The 22102-nt window shown below is 44.4% G+C and overlaps 2 protein-coding genes across 2 annotated transcripts; one reads left to right on the forward strand and one right to left on the reverse strand.

Annotated features, from left to right (window-relative positions):
* Positions 1-46: 46 nt before the first annotated feature.
* Positions 47-4795, reverse strand: birc7 (baculoviral IAP repeat containing 7). Its single transcript, XM_030117770.1, has 7 exons — positions 4205-4795; positions 3248-3347; positions 2622-2703; positions 2424-2469; positions 1486-1695; positions 521-586; positions 47-334 (listed from the first exon to the last, which is right to left on the reverse strand). The coding sequence occupies exons 1-7, from the start codon at positions 4743-4745 to the stop codon at positions 135-137; spliced, it is 1245 nt and encodes a 414-aa protein (XP_029973630.1). The 5' UTR covers positions 4746-4795; the 3' UTR covers positions 47-134.
* A 2773-nt stretch (positions 4796-7568) lies between these two features.
* On the forward strand, positions 7569-15720 carry LOC115407428 (YTH domain-containing family protein 1-like). The gene is made up of 6 exons (XM_030117769.1): positions 7569-7945; positions 8721-8745; positions 10570-10649; positions 11219-12871; positions 13021-13065; positions 13216-15720. Exons 1-6 carry the CDS (start codon positions 7919-7921, stop codon positions 13240-13242), a joined length of 1857 nt encoding a protein of 618 aa, XP_029973629.1. The 5' UTR covers positions 7569-7918; the 3' UTR covers positions 13243-15720.
* Positions 15721-22102: the final 6382 nt, after the last annotated feature.

Here is a 22102-nt window from a genome sequence, read left to right on the forward strand (position 1 = left end):
TTAGAAAAATGACCTGTAGACTCAGACAGAACAGTCCACCTCTTTATTCTTATGAGCACCAGGGGAGTTGAGTGTAGAGGAAAAGTCGAGGCCACTCGTTCAACACCTGTACAGGCCTTTTTTCACTGCAGCCCTCATGACATGAAAGCCCGGACGCTGCCTCTGATGACAGCCCTGCAGATGGGGCAGTGACGCAGGCTGGCAGCACAATCGCCACAAACCACCAGGTGACCACAGGGGATGAAGACGATGGACACCTGCTTGTCCATGCATACTTTACAGGTCCTCTCCTCCTGCAGCTGCCTCAGCAGCTCCTCTGGACTGGGGTCTTTCACTGTTGGAGAAAACAGAGAAATAATGGACATGCATTCACAAACTCCACAGAAGAGATAGCGACTGACACTTGATTGGCGCTGAACCAATTGTAGGAAACCAATTCAACAATCCGCTGCCATAAAAGGACTATTACAGGTGCAAAATTGGATTTTTCAGGAAAATCATGTAGATGTTGACCACTGACCTCTCTCTCTGATGGATGCTGGCGTCCGCACATTTCCTGCACCAGAGCCCGGCCTCGTCTCCGACTCTGAGGCGCACAAACACAATGAAGCAATGAGCAATAGTATTAATATAGACGAACATTTTGCCACACTAGATATGGATTATTGCCCACTCTCGTAAGATGAGACATGCATCTCACATATGGATGTTTTCTACAGAATGGAAATGAATTATTGGGTACTCTAACATTTTTATTACACAATGCTTTAGCTCAATTAAAAAAAATGAGAGCTGATTAGAGTTTGTGAATCTTAAATCTACACACACAGGCACGCACACACAGCTACAGGACATTTAGTCACCAGTTCACCTGAAATGCATGTTTAGAAACTATATAATAAAATTGCAAAAATATTTATGGATTACCATCAACAGCAAAACCTAAAAGAGGAGTAAAGCTTCATGAAAAAAAAAAAGAAACAGAACCTCCAGGCATAATGAGCAGCAAATTGCTGACATGCATGATTGTCTCCTCCAGGCCTAAAATTAACTGATGAATCTTCAACGACCATTTACACAAATGAAATAATTTGATTTTTTTTTTCAAATGTGGCAATATTTTGAAACAAAAATTCTGATGTGTTCTTCACAAGAGAAAACCAACATCTACTATCACCTGTACATGCATGATGAAAGATTGAACTTAAGAGAAAGACTGTTCTTTCAAAAATAATGTTACTAACACTAGGATTACCAAGTACAAAAAAAAAGTAATCAGTATAAGTAGTGTAGACGTGTTCGCATCACTCTGGGAAATGTTCTGATAACAAAGAAAAAACAAGGGAGTGAACCTGCATCAAACAGCCACTAATATTACAGCATCTCAGCAGCAGCAGGAGAAGGAAGTGCAGCTGCATCACATCTGCCAATCAGAGCCTCTTCCACTCAGGAGAAGATGGGGGTCAGAATAGTGTCTGCTGTTACCTCTGGTCTGCAGGCCCCTCTGTCTGTCCTCCTCCTCGGCTTGCAGCACATCTGTAACCAGGTCAGATACAGATGTGTAGTGCTGGCCGGTCAGGAGGTACTTGGTCTGGACCAGACTCTCCACCAGGTTGGCTTCGAAACCCATCTGGAGCACAGTTTGTACCACAGGAGAGAGCATTGCAGATGAAGCTGCCAGACCTCCCACCATATCTGAGGAGAGAGAGGAGTAGTTTACTGACCCACCAGTAGATGTCACCACACAGTGCAGTTTCACACAGGTTACTGCGTTGTACAAACTGTAAATGTAGGCCAATACATTAAGTTTTTAAACCACAGACCTTCAGCCTGTGTCTGCTGAGAGTAATTATATTTATATCCCCTTCACTGCGTGGAATAATTGCCCTCTCATGGCTGCCCTGCAAGCACGTGAAACAGTCAAATGGTTTCCATAGTGCTCCCTAATTACTGCAATCCTGGAGCAAACATTAGCTCAGGTAATTGAACATCCATTAATTTAATTTTAGCTGTCTTGAAGAGCAAATAAATGAACCTGCTTCCGACAAAGTATTGTCTGTTCATCGGCTGATGTGGAATTTTAAATGGTGTCCATGTAAGGAATGCGTCTATCCATCCATGGTGGATCTCAGCGAGAGCGTCTGAGCTCAGGATAATTCAGGCAGATGTTGGAGCCTTTTTTTCCTTTTCCCTTTGTGCAACCTGCAGTGCAACTCAAACTGTTCGCTTGCTCTGCTTTTCCCTCCTTTGTGTGAACAAGCAAGAAAAACATGTTGACACTCAGATTCTTTGCAGTTACAGGATATAGTACAGAGATAATTACTGGCATCGACGCAGGAGGCTGGCACATTGTCATTCACGTGTGTTTCGTAGGGGTTGTTTGTTGAGGTTGTTGGTCTATAACGAGTATTTAGATGACTTACCGTTTCTGGAGGCGATGTCTCTGCCTGTGGAGGTCTGTGATCCTCCCTGGGAAGAGTAATGATATTTTAAAATGACCATCGTTTGCCTTATGAATGATTCAAATGCAGCAATAACAAACAGCCCATTAATGTTGTTCTGCTACAATGGTTCTAATACTCCAAATATTTATTAATAGATATGAGGGGAATTGTTCTCACCACAGTCTCACCCAGATGGAAATGAGCATCTTGGATGTTGCTGATGTACTCCTGCCCTCTAGACTGAATTAGAAATTCACATCTGAAATATAAAAACAGATTAAAATATATTAAAAACAGATGTGGTTCCTGCAGGAGTAGGAGCTCTCAAGGCAGTGACCCTCAAACTGTGGCTGCACCAGATCCCTGGAACAACATCTGAATCCAGCAGTCCTCGGAACAGGGGCTCTGAGCTCAGCCTTCAGTCAAGGTGTTACCTTAATCATTACATAGATTATCACCATATTTTTCTCTCAAATGACACATTAGGGTGTCAGACATAGGGTGCCTATGCCTAACATCCACTTTTAGAAGCGAGGCTGTCTCAGCTGCCGGTCTGCCTTATGCTGCGATCAGGGCTCCGCATGTCAAAGCAATCTTTGTACCACTCGTCACCTCAGGTTCTTCTTTATGTGGCCGTTCTAACACAATACAGAATGGATTTAGGATTGTGTTGCATAACCAATAAAATTAACCGAGTAAAACGTTTGCGCGGCACTGCAATATGTGACAGGAAATCTTCATATTTCAATGAAAAATGATGCATTCGACATATGTCTTTGTATCTGCAGTCAAACTGGTGTTACCGTGGAAACCACTTGGCATGTTCCTGCCAGGGGTCGTCGCCTGGCTCCCAGTTCCTCAGTCCTCCATCACAGTAGAAGCACTTGACGTTGTCACCATGACCTGGGATGCACAAAAGGAAAATATATACTGTGAAAAGAGTCTAATGATCCAGATGCAGTCAATCTTTGCAGCTTTGCGAGTAAACACAGAAAGTCTCTTCACACCCCGATGTTGTCCTAAATGCAAACACATCGTGTGGTTATGTGGGTCACGCTGGACAAAGAATTGATCGTATGCACAAAGTGCAACCTGTAAAAATGACAACAACAGTGAGACGACGCTTTTTTCACCGAGGGCAGAATGTCACAGTCTTTGTTAGGGAGAGTATTAAATTAAGAATAAAAACACTCTCAGGGGGTCACCAACAAATCACAATGAAGTCTGCTCATGTTTTGATCGACATAGTCTGTTAGCTTGATACACACATTCCTTAGCTTTAGGTATATAATTAGCCTACATGCACGTATACTCTGAAATCACATTGTTTTCTCAAACAATACATGTGTTTTTCCAGAGAAGGAGGGCTCTATACTTCCTGGTCCAGATGTGATTTTCACATGTATTATTAACAACACCGACACACATCGAAAAGTCACTGCATCCTGGCAATATTGCAAGCACATTATCTTAAAATTGGTTTTCACGCTGTTGTGTTTAGGCTTTGTGAAGCTTTACAGCTCTACTTCTTTAGCAGCCCCAGCTTTGTCCAGGTTGTTCTGTCCACATTACCATGATTCAGCAGGACAATTGTACCATGAACTCTCTCACACAGAGGGGTCACGCTGGCAGTGCCTGGGTTAAGGCTGAATATTACTCTGAAACATCCATGGTACTCAAATGTGGGTTATAAACCGTTAAAAGGAACAAAAGGATTTACATGGAAACATTTCTAGGCTTTGTAGCAAATCTCTGGGTACCTGTGTAGAAGAATCCTGCTCTGGCGAGAACATCTGGCTGAACCGAGGCCTCTGTGGGCCAGTTGTGGAAAGTGGTGAGCCGAGAGTCCTCCCCCTCCATTTCTGGGTACACAGCTTGTCCAGCAGTTCCCTGGTCCTCCATCGTCATCCTCTGGAGCTGACTCAACAGCTGGCCATCCACAGAGTCGGATGAGCCAACTTGGAGTGGAACATTTCCCACAGCTCGGCCCAGGATGAAACTGCAAGCAGGGAAATGCCTCTTGTGCTCGGCCGCTGGGCTGTCCCCGTGTACCCAGCATCGTAGAATCCCTCCACAGCAGAAACACTGAACTTTATCATCCGGCCCAAGAAAGAAGAAGCCTGCCTTCGCCAGGTCCCCAGATGTGACAGGTGCATCTGCTGGCCAGCTACAAAAAGTTCGAAGCCTTTCTCCTTCCCTTCGCATCCCTGGCTCCTCAAGGATGTGCAGCATAGTTCTCCAGTCATCCATCATTCTGCAGCATGAAGTTTTTCCTTCCCCTTTTTGTCCTGTGCCAGTCATCCCTTTTGCGGTCCATAGTGGAGCGCACACTGAGGGTAAGTCCAGCACACTGGCTGAAATAACATGTTGAGCCGCGGGGGCCTGCACTGCGGCCGACAGGAGACGGCTTTCCAGAAAATCCCACAAATGCCAGAACGTGTGCTCATTGATCCTTGAATGAATGACAGGCCGAACATGTCATGTCGCTCCGCCTCCTGGGAAACAGACTCACATGTTGATCACGTTGCCTAGCAACTAATATGACTATTAAAGGGTTTTATTGTGTTCACAAAACAAGCTTAAAGCACGGGGAGGTGGTTTGGAGCCTACAACTGAGCAACAGAAACACATCTAATCTATAAAGCATAATGGTAACGGAGATTATGCTGTACGTTTTCAACTATAAATAGTTTATAGAAATATAAATGCCTCCTTGCATGTAAATACTACAAAAAATTCAATCATTCATGTGGAAGCCGCAATATTATTCACATATTTACAGTTCAGGTTATATCCTTGTCTGTGTTTGTGATATTGCTGGTGAATGTCATAGAGCTATGCAGGTCGAATAGAGATAGATTCTATGAAAAACGACAGATGAATATGATTCAGTGTCCTTGAATTATGAGTCCACAGAGACAGATGAGCTGACTTCACTCCTTCCTCTCTTTACTGTCTGATCAACCAGTCAATCAAATCAATTTTCTGAAATTTTGTAGTGGTTATTACTAAAACACAATGATGTGTTGCGCAATATGTAATCACCAAACAAGCCCAGTGTCTTCATTCATAAAATTGAACAATCAATCACTTTCAAGTATTTCTGCATTGTAGATTTCTTCTTCTGTGAACCTTTCTGTCACTAACTGAAAAGCTGTGGTCTTTGCTCACCCGAACCCTCTGTATCACGCACACATTTTTCACAATGCCAAGGAAGTTGAATAAGCAGCATGATGACCAAAGCTAAGGTTCAACAAATCCTTGACAGCCTCAAACTCTATCAACTCCACGAAGCTGGATTTAGAATATTAATTCCTTTCAAAACCTATCAGAACCGAAGAAGTACAGGAGCAGCAATGAGATGTTTCTATTGTAATCGACGATATTTACACCTCTGAATAAAATTGAAAACTGGATATTATCTAGCTCATTTATCTTGTGTTTAGATTAGCATTTTAGATTCACACAGTTCTTCACATTAGTTCACCGTTTGTTGATTATGTCAGTTTTCACTTCCATAAAAACCTAATTCAACCTAAATTTGAGACAATCTGTTGAATTGCGAACACAAATTTCAGGAGACGCAAGAGACTCAACTTTTGAGAAGTTGTGGGAGGCAGTTTGTTCACTTGGTGTTGGTCAGTATGATCCTCTGTACTGAAAAGCGCAGGAGCAGCAGGCAGCTGAACAAAGTTCGAGAGCTCATCTGCAAAATAAGTACTTCATTGCACTGTAGCCGACGATGAAGGTATCAGAGTGGAGCATGCAGATGAAACTACTCAGTTTTATGGTCGATTACTTTCCCCTCCTACATGCCACACTGGAGTCGTGTTAGCGTAGCATCGGTATTGGAGGAAGACCTCCGAGGAGCAATATACAATACGCTGGAAGTCTTTTACACCAGAGGCCACCAGACTTAATAACTTCCTCCTCCTGTTATGAACAGAAGTGGGTTTAATGTAGGTGCAATATTATGCTGAAGAACTGAAGTGGTGTTAAGTTCATGATCATGTGCAATATGTGCTCTACATTCACTACCAGTGATTAGAATTTCTTTATGACTCGTCAATACTGTTGATGATATGCTCCAATTTCCTCCTCATTTGCCTGCTTCACAAAGGAATGAAGCAAGAAATAAAAGGCACTGTGGAATTACATATACACATGCACTATTCAGAGTCCTGAATCCTGGGTTTCATCACCAGACCTGACTGGTTAGTGCTGCGGCTCACTCTCTAAAGAGAGAAAGGACGAAGTTGCCATTTTTAAGACTCCACACTGTTCAGCGTTTACTCCATTGTCATGGTACACTTTACTGGCCTGACTCCGTTTGCACCTCTGTACACAATGTCCGGCAGGTGTTTCTCATCAAACCAGCAGCTGGTGAGACACCAGGCAGGCGGATGTCTGAAGAACCTGTGCTTTTTCTACAGGTTTCTAAACTGGGCCATCTATTCAACTAAAGGGGAGAAATGCTTGGAAAGCTTTAAGCAGACAGCAAACTTCTCTTCCGTCAGACTGGTGTACAGCTTAAAAGAGGAAGTCTGTGTGTCCCTGCCCCCACCTTCTGCAGAAAATTGTGCTTTTCCTGATCAATGTGTTAAAGATTCCCCTCTGTGTCCATCAGACCAGTTCACCAGTTCACTTTCATCAATTTGTTGAATGTCCTCATGTTTAAGGCTGGTTTAAGGGCCTAGGAGAAGACTTTTCTTCTACTTTATTTATCTTAGGATCCAAGGACTGCATTGAGAAGTATGTACACAAGCTATTCAATGTTATTTCGGTCTCTACAAAACTGTCCATCTGGCTCACTCAGAACCACCAACTGAACCGGACTGCGGCTCTGATGGACAATACAGAGAATATACTTGGTAAATTATGTGTTCTGTTGGTGAAAACACACAAATTATTACATTTTTGGAAATACATTGCTAATTGTTTTGGTTAGCTTTTACTCATTTCAGCAGCATTTTATCACATTTCTTCCTTTTTTAAAGGACTTTGAAATCTCTCTCTCCGTGTGTGCGTCTCTCTCTCTCTCTCTCTCTCTCTCTCTCTCTCTCTCTCTCTCTCTCTCTCTCTCTCTCTCTCTCTCTCTCTCTCTCTCTCTCTCTCTGCCTGGAATAAAAAAAGACAAAGTAAGAGGCGACTGACGGCAGAAAGAACTGAAAGATCTGAAAGGTCCTCTCGGCGGCACAAAGCGCTCACACCTTTAAAGCCCCGCTCCTGGACCTCGTCTGCTTTCGGACCCAGTACCAAGGCGACTGTGCCGAAGTGTGGAAGTTGGGATCCGTCCACAGAGCGGAAAATATCCAGCTGAGCCTGCGCTGCTACTGCTAGCCACACGCTAAGCGGCACCACTAGCCCACTTAGCTAACTGGGACTGAGCTGTGAACTTGCTCTCAAGCAACGGGGGTGGAAATTCAGTCACAAGCTCAGGCTCTGTGAAAATCCAGGGACTTACTTAATGAATTATGTCTGCCACAAGCATTGACCCTCAGGTAGGAAGGACGATTTACCTCGTTAGCTGCCTGCTAACAGTTCACTGGGGCTCCGGCTATTCCTCGGAAGTGCAAGCTAGCTACTTAGCATGTAGCCGGTGCATGTAGCTAGCAAGTTAGCTGCATTCCGCTCTTTTATTTACTGTTTTTATCGACATGAGTGAGGGGTGACATTAGTGTATTTGCCGACAGTCTGTTGTCAAACGCTTCTTCACCATCAAGGATGTGTTTTTTGACGATGTTTGAGGAATAAAACCTCAGCTTACTGCTCAATACGTGAAGCCTAATGCTACTTAACAGTTTAGCACAAGGCTACCTTATTTTGTGTTCAGTGACTTTAAGGTTGTTACAAAGTCTATCTCAATCGACGTGTTTTGTGCCTTTTGGGGTAAAAAATAAAGTTTGAAGCTTCAGTAGCCATATTTGCGTGAGGAAAGCCATTTCCCACAGGCTACGTTGGTTAGCAAACTTAATGCTAGCAATAGCCTTTAAACTGACTCTAACCTAACATGACTCCTACTGTATGCAGGGTAATACACGAAGAAATCAGAAGAACTGGGCCTGTGTCTTATAGGTTTTATGCATTTAACTGCAGTATTACGTTACGTAAATGTTTTGTATTGCCTCCTTTCAGGAAGTAGTCTCATGTCTTAACTCCGAGGCAGTAAATAGACTAACACGGATTGTACTCAATCTCAGCCCACAGGAGAGATTTTAAACTGAAAATAACCCCGTTTTCTCTCTCTTCCTTTTGCTATGGTTCACCCTGGTCCAGAGATCAAAGGGACAAGCGTCTAAAGGTCAGTTCTTAATCTCCACTTTTTGATTTTGACTTTAATTTGAGTCTACATTTCCTGTCGGATTGAGATGACACATAAAGCTCTTATTTTGGACTGTTAGTCAGATGATTGAGACCATCTCACTTCCTCAGACGTCTGCACAGTGTCTTTGTACTGCTCTGTTACAACTAAACATAGTCTTTTATATACAGATCAGCATGAGATCAGTGAGCAACAAATCACAAGTTTGCACATGCTGTCTCTTACTAATGAGCTGCATTGATGTTTCATACTCAAATCTTACTATGCAAACATATTATCTAGTGTAGCAATATGCTGTCAGGTAAAACTGTCTCTCAGACATGCATGCATATATTAGTCAGGCTCCATCATATGTTAGGAAAACAATCACAATCCTGATTTCAAAAGACTAACGATGTGGTGCATGTACATGAAAACACTGGATGTAATGATTTGCAATTCTTATTAGCCCGCTATTGTACTCAGACATTGCAGCTGAAATATTTTGCACACATTTTTCAGCTTGTATCTGAAGGTTTGCGCGCTGTTGTGTCTTACTGAGGAAAAGCCTCAATCTTAAACTTGTGAAACATGCAGATCACAGGAAGTGTTGTGATGGAACTGCTGGACTTTCAATTAGGAAGAGTATGTGAGCTACAGGGACATTAGCAGACATGGAGGGAGTGCGTGAAGCAGGATTCCAGCGGCTCTGCGGTCCTCTGCTGTTTTTTTTTTTTTTTTTTTTTTTTTTCTTCATGATGGATTAAAAGTTTTCCATTGGTGAAACATCTGAAGTGCAGCAGCTGAACTCTTTAAATATTGTCTTAACAACGTAATGGAAGGAGCAGTTGTGACCATATTGTGGTGAAGAGGAGGTGTTTACCAGTTGATCTTCTTCCCGTACTCATGTGCTCCTGAGCCATCTCCCTGAGAGTGAGCTTGTGGTTACAAGTGTCTCTCTCCACATTCAGATCAGTCATTTGAGGTGGTTCTTGTGATCGGGGTGCCTCGGAGACCCTGCCGTCACAATCTCTCTGGTTTGGTCTGAGAGTAGCTTTTAGAGTTCTGCTTTGGGGGACTGGAATGTCTGGGATCCTTTGCACTCGATATTTCCCCATAAACCCCCTTTGGACAGGAAAGAATATTCGTGGAATATTAGTATATTTTTAGGAATTATTAGGAAAGATGTTCCTGAAAGTGACATTTCAGCATTTATGGTACTTTTCTGGATCTTTTCTGGATCTGTAACCTGCCTGTAAGAAATATTGTCCTGAGTTGTTCTGATAAGAAGCCCAGAAATTCATTCATCTGCTTGAGGACATGATGTTCATGGTTCCCAAAAAGATGGTCAGATTGTGTTTTCAGTGCAGCTGGAAGGCGACGTAATCAGCAGCATCCAATATCAATAATAGCAAACGACTGCCTGGAATCAAATCTTCTCAGTCAACTTCTACATTGAAGAACATTTCTATCCTGTTTTACGTTAAAATATGAAGCTAAGCCACAGTGATTAACATACAAAAGGCATGGAATTTCTCTGTTTTGTGGTTGGAGGACGGAATGACAGACCTCTTTTGACGTTGTGATTCATGTTTGTGTGGAGATAGACTGCAAACCTCTATGATCAGTATGTCTCTAGCACTGTTACAAGAGTGTAGATAGAAAACTGGCATGCATTTTAAATAGTTGAACAACTTAGAGCAGTCATACAGGTCGCTATACCTCTTCCATGTGTGGAAACTGAGAATTGCTTTCTTTCGCTCACTTACAGTTGGATGTTCTTTAATGTAAATGTATTTATTGTTGTTGTTGTTTTTTTCCCAGTGCAAAATGGTTCATTGCATCAGAAAGAGACTGTCCATGACAATGACTTTGAGCCATACCTCCCTGGTCAATCAACTCAGGTAACCTCCCACACAAAGAGTTTGTCACAAAGAGTTTGGCACAAAACGTTATTTTATTGCAAATGTGTATAAAGTCATTTAAACAATGGAATGTGATTGACTGTCTGACCACAAGCTGTTGCACAAGCAGCATCACTTAGAGATTTTCTTTGCATTTTGCCAGATGGTACTGTAAAATTGTGTAAACAATTCTTAAATGCCTGAGGAAATAACCTTTGAAAGCCCGTGAGACATGTTTTGTTTTATATACAGAAGATATGAATGCAGGGAATGTCTGGTCTGAGAGGGACATATCTGCATGAATATGGGAGAGTTAACTCAACAAACTGTGCATCATAATTGATGCAGAAGTATTGAATATGGTTGAAGTTACTGTGACTTGTAATTGTTTAATATATCTGGAATTTATTGGGGGGGGGGGGTCAAATTTTCCTCATGAGGCTGAAACATCCTGGATTGTTACACATTTCTAGAAATTGTTGCCACAATAGTTGAGCTGTCAGATTGTTTGACAGGATTGCTTTTTGTACTTGCTGTTGTTGTAACTCTGCTTACTTTCATTCATATAGAACAACAGCTACCAGTCCATCACCGATCCCTACATTTCCAGCTATTACGCCCCTTCAATTGGATTTCCGTACCCCCTCAGTGAAGCCCCCTGGTCCACAGGTGGAGACCCCCCTATTCCGTACCTCACCCCCTATGGACCCTTGAGTAATGGAGACCATCACTTCATGCCGGACACGGTGTTCGGCCAGCCAGGGGGCCTTGGGAGCAGTATCTACCCCCATAGGTTTAACTTTTTCCCTGAAAACCCCGCCTTCTCTGCTTGGGGCACGAGTGGCTCTCAGGGCCAGCAGACTCAAAGTTCAGCTTACGGCGGCAGCTACAGCTATCCTCCCAGCTCCCTGGGGGGCACTCTGGTGCCTGATGGTCAGACGGGCTTTCACAGTGACACCCTGAACAAAGCCCCTGGTATGAACAGCTTGGAGCAGGGGATGGTCGGCCTGAAGATCGGTGGGGACGTCACCGGTCAGGGGTCTGGAGTCAAGGCCGTGGGCTCCGTGATCGGTGGGCCTGCGGTGGCAGCCACGGGAAATGGAGCCACGCCCATCGGAATGCCCCCACCCAAACCCACCTCCTGGGCCGCCATCGCCAGCAAACCCGCCAAGCCACAACAACTGAAAGCTAAGGTGAAGCCGGGGATGCCCAACCCAGGCGGGGCTCTTCCCCCGCCCCCCATTAAACACAACATGAACATAGGGACCTGGGACAAGGGCCCGGTCACGAAAGTAGCCACAGCGCCACTGCAGCAGCAGCAGCCGCCTCTCGGCCTGCCTCATGGCATGCCCCCTCAAGCCCCCATGCAGCAAGGACCCATGCAGCCACCTCCTCCCCAATCTTTGGTGCAACCCCAGATGCAACCTATGGCCTTACAGCCCCAGCCCCCCCATCACCAGCACCATCAGCCGCCACCTCAACCCTACCAAAACCACACCCAGCCCCCACAACCCCAGACCCGCTGGGTTGCTCCTCGCAACCGCAACCAAGGCTACGGGCAGGGCGGCCTGTGTCACGATGGCAGTGGTATGATGGGCATGGTTGGTGGCGGAAACAACGGCCCCCATGCGTCTGCCAACCAGGGACCGGGTATGGAGTCCCACCCAGTGCTAGAAAAGCTGCGTGCCTCCCACAGCTACAACCCCAAGGACTTTGAATGGAACCTGAAGAACGGGCGCGTCTTCATCATTAAGAGCTACTCCGAGGACGATATTCACCGCTCCATCAAGTACTCCATCTGGTGCAGCACAGAGCACGGCAACAAGCGGCTGGACTCGGCCTTCCGGGCCATCAACGGTAAAGGTCCCGTGTACCTGCTGTTCAGCGTCAACGGTAGCGGGCATTTCTGCGGCGTGGCGGAGATGCGATCACCAGTGGACTATGGGACCAGCGCCGGCGTTTGGGCACAGGACAAGTGGAAGGGCAAGTTTGACGTGGACTGGTTGTTCGTCAAGGACGTGCCTAATAGCCAGCTGCGCCACATCCGTCTGGAGAACAACGACAACAAGCCAGTGACCAACTCCCGCGACACCCAGGAGGTTCCTCTGGAGAAGGCCAAGCAGGTGCTCAAGATCATCGCCACCTACAAACACACCACCTCCATCTTTGATGATTTCTCCCATTACGAGAAGAGGCAGGAGGAAGAGGAGGAGGTCCGCAAGGTGCGTGAAACCGTCTGTTTTGCCTTCCGTAGAATGAAATTGTCTATGTTTGGCCTCGTGCACTAAACCCGTGATTATTGCACCTCACTGCGATGGACGCTGATGTAATGCTCATCTTTTGATTTGCTGCTCTCTGCTCTTCTTGACAGACCTTCGAACCTCCTCAGATACAGAACCGCTCCCGGTTGGATCAGGTAAGAACTCGTCAACAAACTTCGCTCGTGATCGTAGCTTTAGAAACCTATAAGGAAATTATTAAATATTTTATCACTGCTCACTTTTTCATGTCTAATTTCTTTCTTTCTTTCTCTTCTTTTTTTTTTTTTTTTTTATTTTCCAAACAGGAGCGCCAAAACAGGAATAAACAATAGAAGACATTTATCCTTGGCTTGATCAACAGTTACACTAGGACTTGATTTAAGAGACGGAAGATTATGAAAATGCAACCAAGACCTTCTCTCTCTTTTTTTTTTTCTATTTAATCCCAGTGAATCTCTGCCATTGTCGACTTGTGCTTTTTTTTTTTTTCTTTTTTTCTTTTTGCCCCATGTACCGCCACCACCACCACCACCACCACTTCTTGTGCAGGGATAACGAGCTGATTTAATGTATTACCTAGCTGCCGCCACACTCTTCAGTTCAGTCTTTTTTTCTTTTTTTTTCTTTTTTTTCTTTTTTTAAACAAAACTATTTCCCTTCCCGTTCCATCATCTCTCTCACCAGACTGGTTTTTCTCTGTCTTGCCCTCAACTCCCTCCTCTTTCCAATTGAATCAGGGTTTGACTGCACCATGGAGGAAAAAAAAACAAAAAAACAAAACCAACAAAAAAACCTGCCACTTTATATTTCAGTACAATCAGGAACGGATGTGTCCTGCCCCTATTTGTCCATTTGGGGGCAACATTGCCATGCTTCAGAGGTTTAACTGTGCCAACAGGGTTGGAGGATCCCAAAGGCAAAGTCAAGACTTGGAACTGCGTGATAATAAAACTTCAGTGGTTTATCTATTTTTCATTCAAATCAACAAAAATCTCTATTTTTTGGCTTACTACTGACAATTTTCATTTCAGAGAATCTGTTTTCTGGAGCCTTAACGTTTTCTTTTTTTCTTTTCTAATTATTGGTGACTTCTCAAAAGAACTGCTCAAAACAGTGACACTGCTGGAGAAATCAGGGATAGTGTGAAGTCACACGGGACTCGAGACATTTCAGAGGACGAATCGCAAAGGCCTCTGGGAAAGAAATAAACGGATGTGTCCTCCACAGCCAGAACTCTCACCATTGAAATCAAAAATTGTACTATTGACACCTTCCACACCCCTCTGCTTTGCTTTCTTTTGGATGTTTGTCTCGAAGGAGTCTTTTCTGTGTTTCAACAGGAGATTCTGTTTGCGCACACACAACCCAGTCTGAGAGAATTGTTGCATCCACCGTTTTAAATTGCTTTATCAGAATTATATAGTGATGTAACTGCTACATTGAATGAATTGTTGCTTCGAGTTTTTTTTTTTTTTCTTTTCTGGTTTCGTTCCACAAAAAGGGGAGGGTTCACGTTTGTCCATTCACCGTCATTCTGTCTTAATCCTCTTGTTTTTCTGTTTTTGTTTTCCTTGAATTTGGTTTTGCTAAGTCTATCATGTTGGTCGTAATGCTAAGCTTTAACGTAGGAGCCTATATATTCATGGAGAAAGCCTAAAAATGTATAACCTAAAAATTAATGTAACTGATTTAATATCGAGTAAGAAAAAAATATGAATGAAATGTGGTTTCTGTGTGTTTTTTGGTTGTTGCAACTATAGTTTGTTCTAGACTGAAACCATTGATTCTGATACAGTAAAAAGTACTTTGAGATGTTAGCAGAGAAAAAAAAAAAGATTTGGTTATTTAACGAAAAAAAAAAAAGGATAAAGTCTTTAATAGATGTGAGTGGCCATGCATGGTGAAATGATTCTCCTCCCTGCGGTTTGTCTTTCAGGTGGAGCGCCGTTGTTTAGTTCCCCGCTATAAAAGCAATGTGACGTTCAGAGTCAGAAATCAGATCATTTGTTGTTGAGATCAGCAGGTTTTCTCCTCTTGGCAAGTGTTGAGGTCGTCCCTTCCGTGTTTTGTGGATGCAGAGATGAATGCTGCTAACAGACATGGCTGCCTCTTTCAATTTTAAGGTGTTCTTTTTTTTTTTTTCCTTATTCCTCTCCCAGTAAGAGTTTTAATTTGATGCGGCCTACTAAAAAGCAAATTCCAGTTGAGTTTTGTTTGGATGATTTAAATTGAAACAGATGATAGTGTCACTCCTGTTCTAGATAACGTGGCCCGGACAGTCAGTTCTTTGTATTGTGTGAAAGAAAATGTATTCGCCATTGAATCTGTCGCCCCAATCTGACACTGAAATTGAGAAATGCTGCACTTTGTGGAGGTTGGTCGAGTGAGGATGAACTGTACGCGTGAAGCAGCTGTGTGTTTTCACCTGGCCTGTGTGTGTGTGTACACACACGCACACTCTCCTCCCTCTACAATCTAAAGAACTGACCTCTAAAGCTACAGCCTTTCTTCTTCGTCTCCTTTTTACCTGCACTAATCAATAGCTAGGTTGATCCAAGCAATACGGTGAACGCCCTTCACACGTTTGCCTTCACCGCTGCCGCCGCCGCCGCCACTCTGTCGGGGGGAGGTGAGAAGCCGAAGGATGTCACCGAAGACTTGTGTCGCAGCCACGGCCGACTCTGTCTCAGGGAGCATGACGTGGTGTGATTGTAGTTCAGGGCTTTTACGTGCACGTTAACGATGACCGAGGGTGTGTGCTGCAAGAGCGATGTCGGGTTTAGCCATGAAAGTATATTTATCAACTCCACGGGAAGGATCAGTGACATCAAATAATAAATAACCTTTTGATTATCTTATAGGCAACAGCTATAGTGGACGTATCTTGTTCAAGAGACCTATCTTGGTTTTTCTCTATAGAAGAAATCAAGCCTTAATAAACTGTCCATTCAGAACTTGTTCTGTCTCGATCTCGTGAATTCTCAGTAACTGAAGCAACACTCGAAATGCCCTCACACACCGAGGGGGAAGCTCAGCAGAGCCTAAATGTCACTGGAAGGTTTTCCACGCTGGGTTTTATTTTCGCAAACCTCACAACAGATGTAAATGTGCGGTCCAGGCCAGTAAATGGATGCAGCAACTGAACTCCTCAGTGGAAAATTTGTGTATTTCAAAGAAAAATTGTCTTGTGTTTGGAAATTATTGTCACAACTTTCAGTTCTTGAGCAGAAAAGTCTCTTTCACACAGTTAAAATGTGTTGAATTGTTTGAGGAATCAGCATTAGGCTTTTTTTTTTATTTCCTTGGCAGGAGCTCTCCGTGGTGCTGATTTGCTCAAGTTGCTGGTAGGATGTTCCGATCAGAAAAAGGAAGTAAAAAGTTAAATAATTAGAAATGAAACCAATTCCAAAGTGGACCTGGAGATTACTTGGATTGAATTTAAGGATATATTTATGGTACACAAATTTCTGTGGTGGCAGAATAATGGCCCGTCTCCAGGTCACAGCACGACGCATCTCTGCTGCAAGTCTGCAGTTCAGCATCGCTGTTAAGTCCTAAATCTTCTTTTCTTTTAAAATAATTGTAATGAAATGCGTTAATACTCATTGTGCAAAGGTGGCCTCATCATATGCAGCTCCTCACACAGTAAATAATCACAAGAACGAATAGAAAGCTCAGTGTCGGTTCGGTTTTATTTGTCACATCATTGAAAAACATACATGAAACTGACAAAAACACAAAACTTATCACAAGACTTACCAACTGAAGAGGAGCAAATCTCCCTAAGTAAGTTACACACCAAAACTATACACCTGAGGTGGAATATCAGGATGAGATGTGTGTTTGTTTACAACTGACGTCTCCCAAAAAGCCCAAACGTTAGTATTTTTTCCACACAAGTAATGATATAAGAAAATAAATGAATTGTTTCATTTATTCATCTTAATCATTAGAATCCTAGCTCAGTTCTAGTTTCAAAACCTTATATTTATCTGCAAAACCACTCATCTGAACTAAATTCATAAATGCTTCGTCTACACTCAAACCCAAAAGACACAACACTTAGATTTTGTGATATAAAATAATAATAATTTGAACATATCCAAATAATGATAGCCTTATTTTTTTTTTATTTTTTTTTTAGTGTGTCATGATTGAACTCTGCCCAACAGCATTGTATTTTTTTCCTTCCCCGGCCTTCAGAGGTCCACAGCTCCAGCAATGCGCTGAGGCAGAGACGCCTGTAGGTGGCATCGGATCGCTTAGATTTCTATATGCTGACTCCGTCTGAATAAACACCGCAGCCACCGTCAGTTTGTATTCCTGTAAGGCTCTCTCTGAGGTGTGGGCCACACTGTGAAGGTGTGCTGGACTGGAACTGATGGTCCACTTTTTCTTTCTGTCTTTCTTTCTTTCTTTCCATTTTCGAACAAAGAATTCATTAAGCGTCGGTTTCGAGTGAAGCTGAGAATAAATCCCGCCGCAGGTTCATGCCGGCCTCTTTGTCATTGTGTGGGATATTTTCAGTTGGCTCAGTGGGGCGGCGACACGCCACAGAAACTGTCGCACACATTTCATACTAGAATTTAGTGGCCGGAGCTCAAAAAGCGGTGAATATTTTCAATATCACACACAAAGGGGTTGGTGCACCAACCTTCCGCTCGAGCCTAAATTTAGCTTGTAAATACTATTGGGTTATTTTTTTTTTAATTAAAAATACAATACGTACATCCCCTCTGATGTTGACCTTCTGATTGCCAATGCATCGATTTTTACATGAATGGATCAACATGGACTGTTCAATAATGGAAAGCTTTCACATGATCACGAAATTAAATAATACATTCAAAAATGCCTTGATATTTTAGCACATCCCCGACTGTGCATTTGCAAACCTCGAACTGGGCCACTGACCCCACTTCACACAGACCAGCTGTTTTTTTTTTTTTTTAGAAAGCTGTGTGTATCTCCGTGATGCGTTCACATTCACACCGTATAAAAAACATAAAACCTCCGAATAAAGACGTCCCAGGAATGTGATCCGGGGCAAACTAATTTCACTCCATGATAGCCTATTAAAGTACGCATTGCGTCCATCCAGTCAAAGCCATACACACACATTCAGGCACGCACACACACACACACACACACACACACACACACACACACACACATATACACACACACGCAGACGTTTCCGTGTACGCGCGCGCGCGCAGCAGACTGACAGTACGGCAGTCAGATTCATCCCGGTTGGCAGCCTGGGCCTGAGATTCGGTAGCATTCGGGGTCAAACCAAAGCCTGCGGCCTGATGAAGTGATGAAGGAGTCAAACGCACGTCGCTGTGTAGATTCCTCTCTTGGCATTCACCGCGTGCCTTAATTGTATGGACATTAAATCAAGGTCCGCTGTGAACACGCAGAGTGACAACCCTTTTTTTTTTTTTTTTCTCAAAGAAGTCGCCTTTTTCACCGGGCCGATGGGCGCAGAATGACGCCAAAGCGAGCACCTTCTGACGGCTGTCCGACTTCCTCAAATCCTTCAGCGTCTTCCGCCAGGGAAGGACGCAGGACCCGCAAGACCGCGATTTAAAGTGCGGCTCCCGTTTCCGTGTGCGCGCTCGGCACACACCGCGGACACACAAACACACATGCGCACACAAAACTAAAAGCTGATTTGTAACACGATCACGCACGCACGCGCGCACACGCGCGCGCGCTCACACACGCACATACACCTGCATGCAGTCGGACACTCGGGTTTAAAGCCGATTTATCGTCTACACCAGCAGTTACGCGCGCCGCCACACTCCTCTCCTGCGCCTCATTCAATTCCACGCACAGAAATATTGATATCACTGCGCCACAGCTCGACTCCAGACTCACAAACTGAACGAGACTCGTCATCGAAAGACTTACACCAAAAAATACCTCCGGATGAGCCCCAGCAGGACACCATTTCAGAAAGATAGATAGATATATATATAAGCCGCTGGTTGCGCGTCTTTGCGCATCTGCTGGCAGGTTACCTCTCGCAGAATGACAGCTCGCGCTACGCAGCCTCTCGCTTTGTCCTGCCTGAAAAACCGCTCCGTTTACAGCCGCCTGACCCACAGCACAAAGACAAGAGTGACAAACAAGGGTGGCAACGGTGGTGATATGTCAGAGGGCTATGAGTGCGAAGCCATACATCCCACTGCGAAGAGTACTGTATGTTCCATTTTACTTGGCTTGAATGCAGTTCCTCGACTTGTCCACGATCAACGCCCTCGGACAAAACGCGCGATGCTTCCTCTCTCCTTTCACGGAGCTGACAAACTACAGAAGACTCGCTTCTACATGAGACTAGTGAATATCTTGAAACCCCCCACGTCGTTCCTCTACAGCACTCTAGCGGTTCCCTAAAGCAGGAGCAGCCGGGAGGCTTTTTTTTTCTTTTCCCCCGTTTGAGGTTGGGAAAATGGCTTCTTCTTCTTCTTCTTCGTCTCCACAAATGTCTTCTCTCGCTCTCCCCCGCCAAGCGTCAGCCGGGTTCCTTTTCGGATCGTGTCTTTTTAATCTGACCCATTTCAGGCACAATCCAGCCCTGGATGCATGCCCCCTCTCTCGCTCCCTCTCCCCCCCTCTCTCTCCTCTCTCTCTCTCTCTCCCTCTCCCGGGCAGTGTGATCCACTGTCTCCCGGATTAGAGCGCCCCTCTCTTCCCATCCTAGACAATTGCGAGTCTCTGCTGATTGGACTTCAGCGCAAGAGGATTACATGGGCGCACAATGACGTCATGGCCCGGGGCCCAAGCGCCCCCCCCCCCCCCCCACCTCCGCCCCATTAAAACCAAATCCTCATCAGCCCCAAATGTCCTTGAAACCACCGACCCGACTTTTTGCAGCGCGTCATGCGTGCATGCATCGGTGCAGACTCCTGTTTATGCCTGCAGATAATAATAGGCTGCCTGTTGTCGCTGATGGCCGGAATTCACGGGCACGCGCGTCGTCGGCCGCAAGCAGAGGAAAAACCAAATGCAACCGCGGGAGCTCCGGTGTCGTTTCAGTATAGCGGCACCTTGACGCCTTCACCTGCAGTGGTGCAGGTGCATCTGCCAAACGGGGCTTCAAAATAAATGTCAGGTTTCTGGTAAATAAAGAGGCGCGCAGGCTCCACTGTTTTCCTCCACCGTGAGAGCAGATAGTCTCCAAACGCGCCACATGAAAATCCAGGCAGATGAGAAATAAACATAAAGCTCATTTGCTTTTTCAGCATGAACTTTGATCACGTGTACTGTAGACATAAAGGCAGACGTTCACGTTATTGATTAAAAATGTGTTTTCTGATCTGCCTTTTCCAAATCCATTAACCCTTCAAGCCCTCCAGTCCATTCTGGAGCAGGCCCATATTATCCCTGGGAGTTTTTTTTCCCCCCCTATTAAATGGCTGAAAGTTTTATATAACATGTTCTCACAGCTTTTCCTTCCAACCTGCCAGAAGCTGCAGTGACTGTGTTCTCCTGGATAATTTCAAAGTCTGTGGCCTGTGATCCTGGATGAGCAACACTGCCATCACATGCTACTGCAGCATGCAAAATGATAACTAACCAACCAACCACATCCATAAGTGCATGACCTGCTTTACTGTTTGCTCCACTGTATTAAAACATGTTTTGTCTGAATAATTAAATGTTAAATTAATATAAAGAGTTTCTATCATTAAGTTAGACATTGTTATAAATTCTTGCTAATTTGACAAGGTGTGAATTAAAAGGTATGTAATTGCAGTTCTTTTATATTGTGCCTGTTGCTTTCTAATGCTGTTTTTGGTAGCTGTTTGTATTTTCTCAAGGTGAAAAAAAACCTTCCCTGAACTGAAATAATTGGGTTTATGCAGACTGATTGATCAGTTTCACCTGCTGTCTGCAGGCTCTGTGTCACTTTGAAACTATCTGATTGCTTTGTGACCTTTTTTTGTTTTTTTTCCAAAACAGTAAAGATATGTTAAGGTTGCCAGATATCTGCATGTACAGGGTTAAACAAGCTGCTTGTGAAATCCTGCAGGAATATATTGATTTCTCTCCCGGAAGAAAATGTCAGTGGATTCTGAAATGTTTCTCCCTTCCTCCGTGGCTTGTGCGGCTATACCTCCCACTGTTGGCTGAACAAAGAGATGGAGAGGAGGAACAGTCAGCGGTGTTTAGAGAGAAGCTGCAGCCCAGCTCTCGTTAACTGAGCCTATAGAATCGCAAATGCGCTCCTTTTTTTCCCCTCCTTCCTTCAAACAAATGCAATTATTAACTATTTTAACAAGCATGCTTATTGCTTGAACTGATGCCCCCTCGTCTCGATCTGCATCTCAAAACGAGCTTCCTGCGTTTGTCCACTAATGTCTGTCAGGCCTGCGCGTCTGCGTGGATCCCTGCTGCCAGAAATGTGAAAAATGTAATAACCCAAGCTGCTACAGGAGATGCGTCCTCCGTCCAAATATAGCCTATATTGATAAATCCACGCCGGCTTGGACTCAAAATCCTTTGTTCAGTGTCTTACTCTCGTCGCTGCTGGCATCCTCCAGCTATCCACCATACTGTGGCTCCATCTTCTCTCCATTTTGTGTCATCTGCGCAAAAAAAAAAAAAAAAAAAAGAGGAAAAAAAAAGAAAAGAAAAAAAAAATCATGCGGCTGCTGCAGCATAACGCCTAAAGTTGAGTGAAAAAAGCCCCGCGTGTCCCTCCACATGCACGGCGAGGCAAAGAGAGCGAGGCTGTGTATTGAATCGCAGCAGCTTTTTCTCTCTCCTCGTCTCTCCCTCCGCGGAGCTGAGCGGCCTCCACATCTTAAGCTGAATGAAGGGGGAGTTGTCCCTGTGCATTACAATGACATTCAGGCCCCATTCATTCAGCCACTGTCTAACGGTCTTTGGACAGCAAATGCACCCCCATCGGGGGGTCTTAGCCCCCTCATTACACCCCCAATCCCAACACGCAGCCCCCCACAATAGCCCCAACAAAAGAGAGAGGAGAGTCGGCCCCAGTTGTGCGCGCTGCGGCCCCTGGACTTCTGAGGTATGCTGGGAAAATATTCCCGTTGCGTTTGGATTGCATTTATAAACACGCAGCGCGAGTTTAATTCCAAAGTATTAAAAAAAAAAAAAATAGATATATTCCGTTTAATAACTCAGCCAATGCCCTGCAGCTGAAACGTTCGTGTA

The sequence above is a fragment of the Salarias fasciatus genome, chromosome 20 (genome assembly GCF_902148845.1).
Source record: "Salarias fasciatus chromosome 20, fSalaFa1.1, whole genome shotgun sequence".
Taxonomy (NCBI): domain Eukaryota; kingdom Metazoa; phylum Chordata; class Actinopteri; order Blenniiformes; family Blenniidae; genus Salarias; species Salarias fasciatus.